Source organism: Eurosta solidaginis, chromosome 2, assembly GCF_040869045.1.
Source record: "Eurosta solidaginis isolate ZX-2024a chromosome 2, ASM4086904v1, whole genome shotgun sequence".
NCBI lineage: Eukaryota > Metazoa > Arthropoda > Insecta > Diptera > Tephritidae > Eurosta > Eurosta solidaginis.
Genome location: NC_090320.1, coordinates 9,824,089 through 9,839,419, shown reverse-complemented (window position 1 = coordinate 9,839,419; position 15,331 = coordinate 9,824,089). Strand labels below are relative to the sequence as shown.

At 38.0% G+C, this 15,331-nt stretch overlaps 1 protein-coding gene across 2 annotated transcripts; it reads left to right on the top strand.

The window, feature by feature from the left end:
• Positions 1–3,318: 3,318 nt before the first annotated feature.
• On the top strand, positions 3,319–15,238 carry LOC137239254 (cytosolic 10-formyltetrahydrofolate dehydrogenase). Of its 2 annotated transcripts, none has more exons than XM_067764336.1 (4): positions 3,319–3,647; positions 12,206–13,917; positions 13,983–14,370; positions 14,437–15,238. In XM_067764336.1, exons 1-4 carry the CDS (start codon positions 3,642–3,644, stop codon positions 15,064–15,066), a joined length of 2,736 nt encoding a protein of 911 aa, XP_067620437.1. In that variant the 5' UTR covers positions 3,319–3,641; the 3' UTR covers positions 15,067–15,238. The 2 variants fall into 2 exon arrangements, with proteins under 2 accessions (XP_067620437.1, XP_067620438.1); XM_067764337.1 differs by lacking the exon at positions 3,319–3,647 and adding an exon at positions 9,949–9,966.
• Positions 15,239–15,331: the final 93 nt, after the last annotated feature.

The following is a 15,331-nucleotide window of genomic DNA, read 5'->3' as shown; positions in this document are numbered from 1 at the left end:
TCGGCGAACGAAAATCATACTCTACAAGTCACTTATCGTACCCGTCCTGCTATATGGGGCAGAAGCATGGACTGTGACATCAGCAGATGAAGAGGCTTTGGGAGTGTTCGAGAGAAAAGTTCTTCGAAAGATTTATGGACCTCTACGCGTTGGCGATGGCGAGTACCGAAGAAGATTTAATGATGAGCTGTACGAGCTATACGCAGACATAAACATAGTCCAGCGAATTAAAACACAGCAGCTGCGCTGGCTAGGCCATGTTAAGCGAATGAAAGATGATGATCCGGCCAAGAAAGTGTTTCTATCGGAACCCGCCTATGGAAGCAGAGGTAGAGGGCGGCCCCCACTCCGTTGGCAGGACCAGGTGGAAAACGATTTAAACTCCCTTGGTGTGACCAATTGGCGCCGGTTGGCGGAGCGAAGGAGCGACTGGCGCGCCTTGTTGGACGGCCATAACCGTTTGGACGGTTAAGCGCCAATTAAGTAAGTAAGTAAGTAGGTCGTATTGAGTAGGAGGATGTATTGAACTGAGCGCCCGCGCCTTTAGTTCCGCTTACACCAAACTGGCAAAAGAAGCGGTAAAGATGGTGAATGAGGACAAAATAAAGTACCCTCTGTCATCGAGCAAATATTCAGCTCATATGCGCCTTGGCAACCACGCTACTGTTGGCAGCCATAATTTCGAAATAGTAAAAGACTTCTTTTATTTGGGAACCAGAATTAATACTAACAACAACATCAGCTCTGAAATTCAGCGAAGAATCACTCTTGCCAATAAATGTTACTTTGGACCAGGTAGGCAATTGAAAAGTAAAGTCCTCTCTCATCTGTGGTATCAGGTGAAGCGGCTCTAGGAGTGTTCCAGAGAAAAGTTCTTCGAAAGGTTTATGGGCCTCTACGCATTGGAGATAGCGAGTACCGAAGAAGATTTATTGACGAGCTGTACAAGCTTTACGCAGACATCAACGTAGTACAGTGAATTACAATGCAGCGGCTACTCTGGGTAGGCTATGTTATGCGAATGAAAGATGACGCTCCGGCTATGCTATTCTATGTCGCGACCGTAACCGTACTTAAGAGTTTTTAAAAGATATTCCAGATTTCGAAAATGTACGGCCATTGGGCTTATATTTCAGCCATTTCTCTCAATTAAGGGATGTCAAATCTTCCCTTAGCTTTGTTAAGTTTTACATACTTCCACAAGCATTAAAAAATTATTTCTATTTCTTGTCCTGTCCGAACCTCATTTATATAAGGTCATATCAATGAGGATAAAGTAACTAGTTATATAATATTAGTTATATTTATCCTCTTTGCTGACGTCTGTTGTTAATTTATCCTCTTTGCTTTGGAAATACTACTGGCGAGCTGAAATGCATTTCATGTTTAAATGTTGCTCTTGCGACTGAGCTCCGAATTTCGATACACATTTTGAGATAGAGCGTTTTCGAAACAGCAGTTGAGATGTGGTGATATTCCGTTCACAAGTCGAAATTACGATTTTTTCTTGTATCATGTACCAATAAATTGTTATAATTGTAAGTAAAGAAATATTTTTTATTGTATGCAATGAAAGTGTGAGGCATATAAATGAATTAAGTTGTGAGACCAAACTTTGATCACAACTTTAAAGTTCCCTCGTGTATGAATAAATTATGAGATGAAAACAAAATTGCGGAATGACTGCTTTAAGGTCCTGACAAACTCCATGTAAAACAGCTGATCGAACGAATTCTAGGGAAGTCAATCTAATCGGTTATTGAAGCCATCGAATAACGCCTTACTCATAAAGATTCCATAGTCAACCAATTAGTTTTTGGTCTTCCACCATATCCATAATCTGTAAATTTTGGCGTTGGCGAATTTATTCGCATTTTTGGGATTGCATTTTTCGTTTTGAAATTTTTCGTACTTTCTATTTTATGAAGTTATGACAATTTTTAGGTTAAGGCACCAATAAGCGATGCCAATATACATTTATCTATGATTAAGTGAAAATATGGTTACGAATTGGGCGTTATGAATATGGCAAGTTTCCAAGGCTTGTAAAGAGTAGACATTTTACCAAAATAAGAATTTACTTTGGCAATAGTTGTCGCTGGATGTCGCACTGATCAATCTTTTTAGAAAAGCCTTGGAAAACGGTGCCACTATTTAAAAAAAAATTACTTGGCGCGTTTTATCTCCAAGGAAATTTAAACCTAAACTTTGCTTCCAATTTGCATTGTGCTTCTTTTTAGTTTCTCCTACAAATTGGAGAGACGGAACCTACATGTATAATGCCGACAGAAATACATTCGTGGTGTTTGCAAAACAACTGCGTAGGGGCAATCCCGCTTAGAGGAACTTGTTTTCCAATTTAAACAACTTTTTACTAAGTTGTGATGTTTCTTTTCGAGGGACTTTACCCCAAGACCTTCAATATGTTTGGGACTTAGCCGATGTAAACGGAACACAGAGAGGTTGAAGGTCTCAGGGAATCTCTTCTTTTGGACCGTTTGAATTGATCAAACTGATTTTCGCGCTAAGCTCCCTGCTTTGGGCCTGTTGCTGTTGTTGTTGTTATGGTAGCGATAAGGACACTCCCCGAAGGCTTTGGGGAGTGTTATCGATGTTATGGATGCAGATCTGGTACGTTCCGGTAACGAGCACTATTAAGGTACTAGCCCGACCAACTAGGGAACGATTTGTTTTTTTTTTCACTCAACCCATTTAACCTTGAGTAAATTTTTGGCTAGAAGTGTCTAATTAAAATTTCAATGCCCTCGATGATTTAAAATACAAAATATTTATACGGCTTTTTAAAATGAACAGCTTTTAAAATGGTATGGGGTTGCCAGAGCCTATGCTGTTAGAGAAACAGGATTCGCTAGGTAGGTGTATTCTAATCTCCCGCGGGTATATTCTAAGCTCACTAACCTGCTGGGGTTTTCTCTTAACGGATGCTGGAGTGGCTCCGTCGATAGTGGTCTTTCATTTATTTATTTTTTTTTAAGCACCAATGATCGCTTCTCTTCACAATTTTTGGAGCATGATTTTGCGAATAATGAAATACTGTTTGACTGGTTACAGGGTTTCTGATTTACTGAACCGCTACTGTATTTGTGACTTTAATACTTTATCAATTTAGGATTTTGATAACTTTTTAATGTATAATAATTTTCAACAAATTACATTGCACTTTTGTTTTTGTTAATTTTGTTTAATTTCATTACTATATATATACACATATAAATATTTACATTTAGTTTTGATCTATCATCTTTTTGCCGGTCTCATATTGGCCACATGTATAAATATCAGTTGCCCGTTCGGCGATCGCTCAAAAGTATTAAGTTTTTCATAGCAACAAGACGAACTTTCGCGTTTTGCTTTATCGCTGTGGTCAAGTGAGCCTCTTCAAAAAAAAAAAAAAAAATATTACACCAGTCAAATTCACTATCACACTTAATTAATTGCTAAGTGAAGTGTAAAGCAAGTTGAAAGGCATTTAACGGTGATCATCAATTTCATTATTAAAGAAACTGAAATATTTTTTATTGCTATTTTCGTGCAACAATTTGCTGACAAGTGAAAGGAAAACTATTAAAAAATTTTTCAAAATAAAAAGAGTGCAAAGTAGTGCAAGTGCAACGAGAGAAATGGCTGTTAGTATTTTACAAATAGTGATTAAAAATATTTTTCAGCTCAGTTTGCAGCGTTGTTTTATGATTTTTTTGTACTTGAGAGATGATGGGGCGAAAAATGAAATGGCATTGAAATTTTAAAGTTAAAAAGTTAAACAAAAATTGTTTGATGATATTAATTTTGTATTTTGGGCATTAAATGCCAACTGAACATACCGATGGATTTTGTATCAACGATTAATTTCGAATTTCGACATCTTTTTATACCGACATTTTTTTTAATACCTTGAAAAGCTCACCTTTTTAGAAAAAAAAAATTGAAATTTGAAATAAAACAGAAACTATAATCCGTTACTATCTTTTTGTACCTCGAGAATAAAGTTTCTGTTTTTGTTTTGTGTTTTAATTAACCTCACTTTAAGAAAAGAAACTAAGTTTTTATCAAATTTACTTTTTCCTTTGATGGAAGCTCCAGAGCAGCGAAATGAGAAGACATAGTTAAATTTTAATTTTTCATCATACGCGTTTATACGCTCCCATGTCTTCCTCAGGGATTTTGATTATTTTGTTAAATAAAATAATTACTAAATAATAATTACATTATCGAATTTATTAGAAAATAAAAAAATAACAGATAATCAATCGTTATCCCTCTATGTGCCTACACTAAAAATTTGTGTTTTGTGAGTATTATTTTAGAGTTGTTAATAAAAAAAAAACTAAGGATAAAAATAATTTGAAATGGTAGTTTTAACTCTCTTTAAAACTTATATCTGAAGAAAAAAGTTTAATTTTCTTAATTTAAGTTTTGTATATTTTTCACAAATTCATCACATACAAAAAGAAAACTTTCATATTTGTAATTTTACTTCATTATTTTTTGTTATTTCGCAGAAGTGTAATTTCATGAAAATATATGTATGTATGTATTAGCAAAGTGTGGCATATTAATTGGAAATTACAACTGGATATGTAAGGATGGATACCCGAACTTAGATTTTCTGAATGGTTTTATTGAAATTTGACAAGGCAGCAGACTTCTTTAAGCTGAAAGGAATTTGGGATCGAGCACCCGATTCTTAAAATGCTAAGCTATATAAAATTGGCGTCCCCTACCACAAGGAAGATCCTGGGTTCACTTGTTCACGTTTTTTCAGTTAGAAAACAGTTTTTCTGAGCGAGGTCGCCCCTTGACAGTAATTTGCTATATTTCTGTCATGAAAAGTTTCTCAGTGAAAACTCATCTGCCTTGCCGTTCGGAGTCGGCGTAAAACATGTACGTCCAGCCCCGCCAATATGTAGGAAAAATTGAAAGGAGCACGATACAAATGAAAAGAGAAGTTTGGCCTAAATATCTCGTATTTATTTATTTTTCAAGTTAGAAAAAGTTAGGCTGAGTGTTAGTTCTCTCGGTGGGAAAAGTTTCCTAACAGTGTAAAAATAAAATAACGATGACATCAGCTATAATTATTTAGAGGATGTTTGCTTGGAAAGATGTAGTTATACTAGTGGACTCACAATGGCAGTACTGAGCAAACCAAATCGTCATATTTCATGCAACTGCAGCAGGAAGAGTCTTCTCGTACATTGAGATGCTCCGCACCTTTGTGATGATGCTCGTTACTCTGGAAGAGATAGTGTTTGCCCAGCATTTGTTCAGATCACTCGAGAGCCATCAGTAGAGGAACAGACCATAGTTGACCAAAAGCAGATAGATGTCTTCAGTTACAGTTCAATATTAACTGCATGACAGTTGTGCGGAATATTGCTTTGTCCCGGGGCATACTGCGAAATTCCCTAAACGTAGTAGCTCTGAACAGCATACTATTAACCGCATCCTTAATTGCGGTGACATCTGTTTGGAAGGCTACCGTGATTGGGTTGCCTTCTCTTCCAACATCGACCCATCCCTTTTTTCTATCGCGAAAATGAAGACCTTGAAGCTCGCACAAGGGAAAGTTGTACAACCCACCTACGATTGTTGTATAGATATCACCATTTTGGGAGTGTGGCGCTCGCCATGTCTAGTGCATTTCATCAGCCAATCATTCCACATTAAAATTTAGTAAGGTCAGTGAACTACCGTTAGTGAGAGGTCTCTGCTTTTGCTGATGGCCTTCTATAGTAATTTATTTATTTATTTATTTAATACGACGAAATCTCAGCCTTCCTAGCGGTGATCTCCATATTGAGATCCCTTATCTTCCAGACCAGCATAGTCTCTAAATATTTAATTCTATATGAGAGTAATAGCGGTGTTGCTCCATCGAGGGAAACAGAAACCCCTACATGATGTCATACAGTCCAAAATACAAGCAACTAAATCCTAACAAGATAAAACCGAGCCAAATATTCTGTAATAATAAAACCAAGGATCTTTCCAATGTCGCAAGCTGGACACTTTTGCACGTCCTTTGATGTCTAGAAAGGTGCCTTGGTACCATCCTGTTTGTTTTACGATTAAATCGAGAGCGGTTTCCTTCACTTTAGCTTTAGCATGCTCTAGTTTTCATTTATAACCAGGAGGGACCATCTTCCGTGGCGAACGCCCTGTTGCCCTTGGCTCAAATACCGGGCAAAATATCATCAAAAATCAAATGTGTTATTGCCATGAAAAGCTTCTCAGCGAAAATTCATCACAACGTCCAGTCCCTCGGTTAAATCTCTATATGTACCGTTTAATCGCGCGTTCTAACATTTTGATGGGAAACGACAACAGACTGATTGGTCTTAAGTTCTTATCTGACATATATGAGAGCTCCTAGTCACCATTAGCATAAAGCTATCTTCGACCATGATATAAGACTTTGCTATGTAGCCCAGGTTAAAGTAGTCAGAGTAAATGATGAGCAGCCATCAGGATTTACCCAAAAAGCGTTGAAGTTGCGGAGAAATAATGACATCATGCCACCAGAACCCTCATCGATGCCTTGCCACTGATCGCCTGGCCGTAGTTCACATCTTTCAAGTTTTGCTAAGATATATAATTTCTTCGGAGATCGAAATTCGCAGATGTATTGAAGAGGATGACTTACATTTTCCCCTAGCTTCTATCAAAAAACCTATTCTCAATTAAAACTCCAATAAAGCATAAATGAGAGACCGTCTATACTGTAAGTATTCTTCAAGGATGGCATACATAAATAAAGAATTGGCTTTGCTATGTTCAATAGTGCTGGTTTAAGTCACAGGTCAAAGCAGATTACCTGGGAGTTGCGCTGCCTACTACCCTGTGAAGAAGACCAGAAGCCTAGCACATGTTGTAGTAGTAGTAGTAGTATATATTTATTTTTTCCAAAAAATCAGATACAGAGTATGATTTATGCTTTTGCTTACATTAAAACAATTAAATAAATAAATTAAAGTAGATACTAGCGACAATAACAGAGTATGTTGTGTGTCGCACCACGTGTTAAATAAAATACTATCGAGATACAAAAATTCATTTAATAATAAGCCTCTAATTTTAAAGCTTTCCGCGAGAAACTTGGCCAGAGCCTCGAAGTTAAGTCCATTTAAACTGGCAACCACATTGGCCATATCTAAAGTTCTTTCACCAAAGTAAAGGGAAGGAATGTTGTTATATATCGGACATGTGCCAATAAAGTGAAAAACGTCTTCTGGCTCCTGCGAGTTACATACTGTGCAAAGAGGAGAGGATATGTTTTTATAGATTGTTGCGTTTAGATTAAACAAACCTCCACGTGCCCGGAGAATCAGACTGGCTGCATATGCACTGTAATCATCAGTGAAATACATACTCCCCAACGGCACAAGGGCCGGGTAAAGGTCGTGTGTAGTAGACTTCCGAGCCATTTCGAGGAACCTATTTGTATTATACTCAGCTAAGCGTTCTAAGAGCGAGGAAGTTAAAGACTGTATATTAGCTGATGGCAATTGCGTAATGAAAGGTAGATTGACGGTGTTAGCAAGTTCTTTCCAAGTTTTTACCCAAGAAATCCCCAGGTTGGAAGTCTCCTCTGCTAGAATACGAGGGAGTCTGTCATTTGATAAGCTAAATCAGCGGGCGATATAGAGCATGTGCAGGCGAAGCGTATGCAAATATAGGGGCTGCAAGCCTGTTTCCAGATGCAACATGTAGTTTGGCGTATTAGAGGGAAGGAAGATCAGTTTCTTTACGAAAAATCTAAGAAGTTTCTCAACTTGGTCGAATTCGTTAACCCCCCATACTTGCGCGCCGTATAAAATAATGGACCTGGAAGCAGCCACGAAGATTTTTATTTTCTGCGACAAACAGGTCCGAGAGTTATTAATATAGCTCAGCCACGTTGCGTTAATAACGTTTTTAGCATCCACTAGCTTTGAGTCCAAATGTTTATTAAAAGATAGTTGACAATTGAGAAGTGCACCTAAGTATTTGTATTCGTATAATAGTTGTAAAGGGAGTTTAACATTTCCTGTAGCTGTTCCGGAGCAACACAAGATCATCTGCGTACATAAGTACCTTCACATTAATGTTCTTAACCCTGACACCCCCGCACAAATAGTAATTTAGGTCATTTAACTACAAAGAGAATAGAACCGCGCTTAAGAGGCAGCCTTCGCGGACACCGTGATTAACAGGGTAAGGCTCTGACAGATTGCCATCAAACAGAACGTTGCAAGGCGTATTAGCGTAGAATAATCTTAAAATTTCAATCATATGAGTTGAAAGACCATAGGAGGCTAGTTTATAAAAGAACATGTTGCGGGGAATCGTATCAAAAGCACACGAGAAATCTACAAAAAAGGCAGAAGTTCTTTTATTACGTAAAAAATTGAGTTGGGCAATGCTTGAAAGCACAAAAATATTGTCTATCGTCGAATAGCCTCTGCGAAAACTGGACTGAGACTCACTTAAAATATTGTTACAATCGATCCAAGCATTTATGCGACCAAGTAAAAGCCCAGAAAATATTTTATAAATAGTGTCTAACAAAGACAGACCTCTGTAATTTGTAGTAGCGTTAGGGTCTTAAAGAGGGCAATCAAGACGGAGGAACTGAAAGAGGAAGGAATCTGCTTTCTCAAATAAATAAAGTTTAGAAGCGCCAGCAGTTCATTGAGGAAACATTGGGGAGCAAACTTGTAAAATTCATAACATACGTCATCCTGCCCAGGGGCTTTGTTGCATTTGGTACATGTTGTATTTTGCAACCAAAAGTAATGTGAGTCCAACTCAATAGACGCATGAGCTCGTTTATTAAACAGATCGGAAGTAATATGTTTGTCCTTTGTGTTGAATACATATGAATATTTGTTTGGTATGTTGTTGTTGGTTGCTATATTATTTACTATTTCATGGAAATGTCGTTTAATATAGTCGGCATGACGACAAAATAATAAAACCAGATTTATCCGGTTGCAACGATAAAACTAATAATAAAGTTTGTTTGGTTTACTTAAAAGCTAACGCTTGATACTCGTGGTGATAAGAAATATCTGTATGTATTTGTATGTTATCGCAAAGAAATTTTTTATAGCTTATATTATTAGAGCATAATCACCAGAAAAGATTAATTAAATAAAACTCGGGTGCATTTTTGATTGGAAATTGTCACACATGTATGTATGCACGTGTATACATTAGGGATGTCAATTTTTTCGCTCTACCGGGATGAAGCTGTTTACTATTTCCATTTTATTTTGAAAAAGGTGAATCAATACTACACATGAACTCTCCACTGTAAAATAAGTAATACTCATAAACAAAAATAATTTTTGAAATAATTACTACAAATTTAATTATTCATTGCATTATTGTAAATTTTGTCTTTGAAAACAAGAATCGCTGCATAGTAAAAAAAATTTATTTATATGATTTTTGTTCTAGAATGTTTTAGAAAATTTAAATAAATTTTTTTCTATAACTTTTAATAAAACATAAAAACAAGTTTCGATTGTTTTTTTATAAGGCTTTTTTGGCCCCATGTCTTATATTGCGTAAGATGTTAGAAATCCCGCAAATCCCGCGACCGTCATCCCAGGTATACATACAGTAAGCCGTATCTGAAAAAATTACTCGTCGTATTTCGTAATACGATATATACTTGCAAAGGAAGTTGAAACAAATGTTTTCTCCAGTCAAATTCGCACTCTTTTTCGCCATATCTTTACAATTGAGTACTTAAGTGCAGTAAAACTTCCCAATCGTAAATCAGTATGCTAGATAACAAAAATTTGTTTCCTTTATAGATATTTATTTATTTATTTACCTAATTTAACAACCAAGAGCTATGCACCAAAAGCGACAACCAACTTTTCAAGTTGTATTTTTTTTGTTGGGCATTTCATAAGTTGAATTTAGCTGCACTCAAAAAATACTCAAAAACACAAAATGGTAAGAATTTTTCAACAGAAATTTTCTTTCTCAAAGCCATTTTTCTAAAAACAAGGAAACCTCTTTTATATACATGGAAATTTTCATCTTTATTTGCCGTATACTAAATTGAGGAAAAATGATAATTTTCCATGTTTGGAGTAAGTTTTCTTTTTTTTGAGTGTGCATAGAGCGATGAAAGCATAGAAAAAGCCAATAGGTTTGAGACCGAAATGGTGAAGTCCTGTTAACCCAAGTTTTATAAGTATTCTGCTTTTTAGAACCCAGTTACTTTTTTTCAAAAGCGGTTACTTATGACACATCAGGCAATTTTGCCGAAGTGATAATATTTTCGAAAATGGTTATTTTTTCGAAATTGGGTTATTTTTCGAAACCGGAGACTGTATCAAAATCCTCAGTTTTTCGAAGCTGCTTACTTTTTCTGATTCAAATATTTTTGCATAGTCGGGTACTTTTTTATAACCGAGTATTTTATCGTACATTCCGAAAGGGTCATGACTAAAATTGTTGTAATGTTCGCAAAATATTCTCGAAACTACCGCGGGATGTTACCAAAAACGCAAGAATCCCTGATCATGAAATGCGCTAGAAATAATACCTTAAGGGCCACAAGCAGTCCCCAAACTCAATTCAGCTGGTATTAACTCCGAACGGACCCTGCAAAGTTTTCGAACTAACCGGGCAAAATCATACACCTTAGTAACCAAAAAGCCTTTTTTGTGTTTTTTATTTAAACATTTGGTTTAAAACGGGGTATATGCGTCTAACTTTTTTTGATACGCTCTAATATTCCTTAAATAAGTTTTTTCACTAACTTGAAGCTTGTGCAAGTTGTATTGATAACATTTTTTAATATTATTCAATATTTATGCAAATGAGTATTATAAATTGTGCCATCCTTTTAAAACTCGTAAGTCGCATTAGGCGCAGATTGAAGACGTTAATTTGTTGACTGATATTTAGGAGGCTGGTATTTATGCGGGGAAATATTCTCCTAATGTGCATAAAATTAATGAAGTCAGTGTATGTTGTAAGTCAGTTACGTGACCGTGGTCTCAGAATTAAACTTGCCAAGATTGGCAAAAGACCACAAAATAAGCACGTCAAGTACGAATCTCAAAAGGCAGTATTTGCACAGAGCGCTTTGTCGCATGAAAACGAAGAAAGTGGCAAGGCGTTCCAAACACAGAACGGAAAAAGCGTCAAATAATAGAAACGCGGCAAAAGTGTTTATCTATTTCAAGTCTTATATCCTTGCATCCCATTTAAAGGCGTTGGTAGAGCCGCACAGCTGCAGCAGCATCATGTGCAATTTTATACTCCCTTCCTTTGATGAACTGAAGTTGTAACACAGTCAGACATTATAATATGCTGCCATGGTATGACAACACATTTACACAGTTGAACGCCCTTCAGGGATGGAAACATACATCAGAGGTTATAATTAGTTTCATACAGCGAACTCTTCACGTCGTGCACTTTATCTGTAGTGTGGGTTGCAGATCAACGCGACGTGTTTTTGAAATGCCCTGCCAATGACCTAGCAGGGAAAGCCTGTCTTAGAGAGTTCATCAGTGTTCGCAAAAATATTGATAGTGACTTGAGAGCTTATTTATTTATATTTCAAGAGCTAGAAAAGTGTATGAACATTGGGACTATTTTCCGTTATCCATTGTTCAATTTATGATTGGATACGCACCGATTTCGAAGTTGTACAGACCGCTTTAGCCGATGTGCCATTATCAGTATAATTTTTCGACCACGAATGAAAAATGGTACTGAAGATGTCGCAACTCCGAAATAGTTTTGTAGCCGAACTATATTTTATTCATGTACATTGAATTGGGAATTTTGAACTCTAATCCAGCTTCAGAGTATGAACTGTGCTCGAAAATTTCGCCAGATCATCAGGAGCTATTCCTTACTATAATTATCCCGTTATAACTTATGCGATATCTACTTTTTACTTAAAGTACATACTTCAGTTTGTTGTATCTTGGGCTAAGTATAGTTGACTTTAGAGCAGGGGTCTGCATTCAAAAAGGAATCATTGTTTAAACTGGCTTTACTAGCTTCACCACCTGATCAAGCTATATTGTGAGTACGATTCAAATAGACGCGTTTGTTCACCAAAATTAAAAAGTATTACTTTTAGACAAACGAAGAGAAAACTTTTTCGCTTCTATCCCAAATTATAATTCAAGCCATTATTAAGTACATTTTTTCTTTTTTACTTCAGCAATCTCTGCGCATCGCTATAATTGGACAGAGCAACTTTGCTGCCGATGTCTTGGAATTGTTATTGGAGAAGCGTTACAATATTGTCGGAGTATTCACAATACCAGACAAAGGAAATCGCGAAGACATTTTAGCTACCACAGCAGCACGCAATAACATACCCGTTTTCAAATTCGCTTCTTGGCGCAAAAAGGGTGTTGCACTGCCCGAGGTACTGCAGCAATACGAATCTGTGAAAGCTACACTCAATGTACTTCCCTTTTGCTCACAATTCATACCAATGGAAGTAATTGATGGCGCTGCTTTGGGTAGTATCTGTTACCATCCATCCATATTGCCGAGACATCGGGGTGCTAGCGCTATAAGTTGGACACTGATCGAGGGCGATGAAGACGCTGGTTTCACCATATTTTGGGCAGATGATGGTCTGGATACGGGTCCGATTTTATTGCAAAAGCAAACCCCACTTGAACCCACAGATACGCTGGATAGTATCTACAAACGTTTTCTCTATCCCGAAGGCGTTAAGTCGATGGGTGTGGCAGTGGATTTGGCAGCTGCTGGCAAAGCGCCAAAGATTGCACAAACCGATGTTGGCGCCACCTATGATCCCGCAATGTTTAAGGAAGAAAACCAATTTGTTGATTTAAATCAATCAGCATGGAATATTTTCAATTTCGTGCGCGGTTTAGACTCCCAACCCGGTGCACTTGCGGTTGTGGTTAAGACAAATGGCTGTGAGGAGAAGATACGCCTATTCGGTGCACACATTTACGCAGCTGGTCCGGTTAAGCAGTTGGGTTCATTGAAGTTGAAGGGTTTAAAGCATCCGGCATACATACATCAGCATGGCCTACTGATACAAGGCACAGATGGCAACTTTGTAAATGTGCGTCGTTTGAAAAAGGGATCCAAAATGATTAATGCCGGCGATTGGTTTAAGCAGAGCGATCAGCCACAAATTACCGAATTTAATGAAGATGAACTTTTGAAAAAAGAAATTCTGCGCGGTATTTGGAATTCCATACTCAAAGCGCCCATCGAGGCTGAGACAGACTTCTTTGCGGCGGGTGCTGGTTCTATGGATGTGGTGCGTTTGGTGGAGGAATGCAAAGATGCATTCGATATACCACTGGAGAATGAACACGTCTTTATGGCACCAGTTTTTGAAGAGTTTTTCATCGAGATCGTTAAGAGTCTACGTGAAGGTAGCGCAGCAGGTGATGTGGCGGTTTCCTTTGATGGATTTGTGATGCGGGCCAATAAACGTGAAATCCCAGTACCAACACAGCTTTTTATAAATGGCGAATTTGTAGATGCCGAAGCTAAAAATGCACTGGACATAGTGAATCCCACAACTGAGGAGGTCATTTGCAAGGTCGCATGCGCAACGCGTGCTGATGTCGATAAAGCAGTGCAGGCTGCACATAATGCTTTCTTTGGTTCGTGGAAACAAGTTTCGGCTAGACAGCGCGGCCAACTCATGTTGAAGCTTGCTGATCTTATGGAACAATACAAAGAGGATTTAGCCACAATTGAATCAGTGGACTCGGGTGCTGTATATACGTTGGCGCTTAAAACGCATGTTGGCATGTCCATTGATGCTTGGCGTTACTTTGCTGGTTGGTGTGATAAGATACAGGGTAGCACTATACCCGTGAATCCAGCTCGCCCGAATAATGTGCTGACTTACACAAAGCGCGAGCCTATCGGGTTAGTTTGTGTGTGAAATCAAAGGCTTTTCAAGAAATGTATTCCTTTTTAATTTACCTTTTCAGTGTCACCGGGCTTGTTACGCCTTGGAACTATCCACTTATGATGTTATCCTGGAAAATGGCTGCTTGCATTGCAGCTGGTAATACGGTCTTGATCAAACCCGCGCAAACGTGTCCGCTAACGGCGCTTAAGTTTGCCGAGCTTACTGTTAAGGCTGGCTTTCCACCTGGTGTTATCAATGTTGTGCCTGGACAGGGCTCTGGCGCAGGGCAAGCGATTGCCGAACATACTTTGGTACGCAAATTAGGCTTCACAGGCTCTACACCCATTGGCAAGGTGATCATGAAGACTTGTGCTGAATCTAATCTGAAAAAGTGCTCATTAGAATTGGGCGGCAAGAGTCCATTAGTTATCTTCGCGGACTGTGATTTGGACAAAGCTGTAAAGCATGTAAGTACAATCTGTCAAGACAATGTTCGAATGCATGCAAAATATATATTTGCTTTCCCCAATCAGGGCATGTCTTCCGTTTTCTTCAATAAGGGCGAAAATTGCATTGCTGCTGGTCGTCTCTTTGTCGAGGACCGTATACACGATGAATTTGTGCGACGCGTTATTAAAGATATACGCACAATGACTATTGGTGATCCACTAAATCGCTCCACTGCACATGGTCCACAAAATCACGAGGCTCACTTCCGCAAACTTATTGAGTATTGTGAGCGCGGTGTTAAAGAGGGTGCGACTTTGGTCTGTGGTGGTGCACGTGTGCCCAATACAAAGGGTTATTTCTTCCAGCCAACAGTTTTCACAGACGTTGAGGATCATATGTATATTGCAGAGGAAGAATCTTTCGGCCCTATTATGATTATTTCCAAGTTCAATGGAAGCGATGTGGATTCGTTGATGAAGCGCGCGAACCGCAGCGAGTATGGTTTAGCTAGCGGCGTTTTTACAAAAGATATAAGTAAGGCCTTAGCTTTCGCGGAGCGCGTGGAGGCGGGTACGGTATTTGTGAATGTTTATAATAAGACTGATGTAGCTGCGCCATTTGGTGGCTTTAAACAAAGTGGTTTTGGCAAGGATCTGGGAGAGGAAGCGCTTAATGAGTATTTGAAGACGAAATGTGTGACAATTGAATATTAGGACATGATAGAATATGGTTTTGTTAACTTAGCGCAGCTACTTAAAACTTGTTAAATTTGTTAGGTTATGTTTTATGAAATAAGTAATTGGATGCATGTTATGTCATCAAGTTATGAATGGTTATTAAAGTTACTAAATATATTGAAATTATCGAGTTTAAGATGAACAAAAATAGCTTATAAATGCTAGGAGCCAGACTCTCTGACACAATTATCAGCAGGTTAGGCAATCGGAAGTGGAAAGATCAGAGGGGCGAACCAACTAG

Bases quoted from the DNA above. Each gene is read 5' to 3' on its own strand.
- LOC137239254 (XM_067764336.1), top strand. The intron at 13,918-13,982 runs GTTAGTTTGTGT...TTACCTTTTCAG, and splicing joins ACAAAGCGCGAGCCTATCGG to TGTCACCGGGCTTGTTACGC. The intron at 14,371-14,436 runs GTAAGTACAATC...TTCCCCAATCAG, and splicing joins TGGACAAAGCTGTAAAGCAT to GGCATGTCTTCCGTTTTCTT.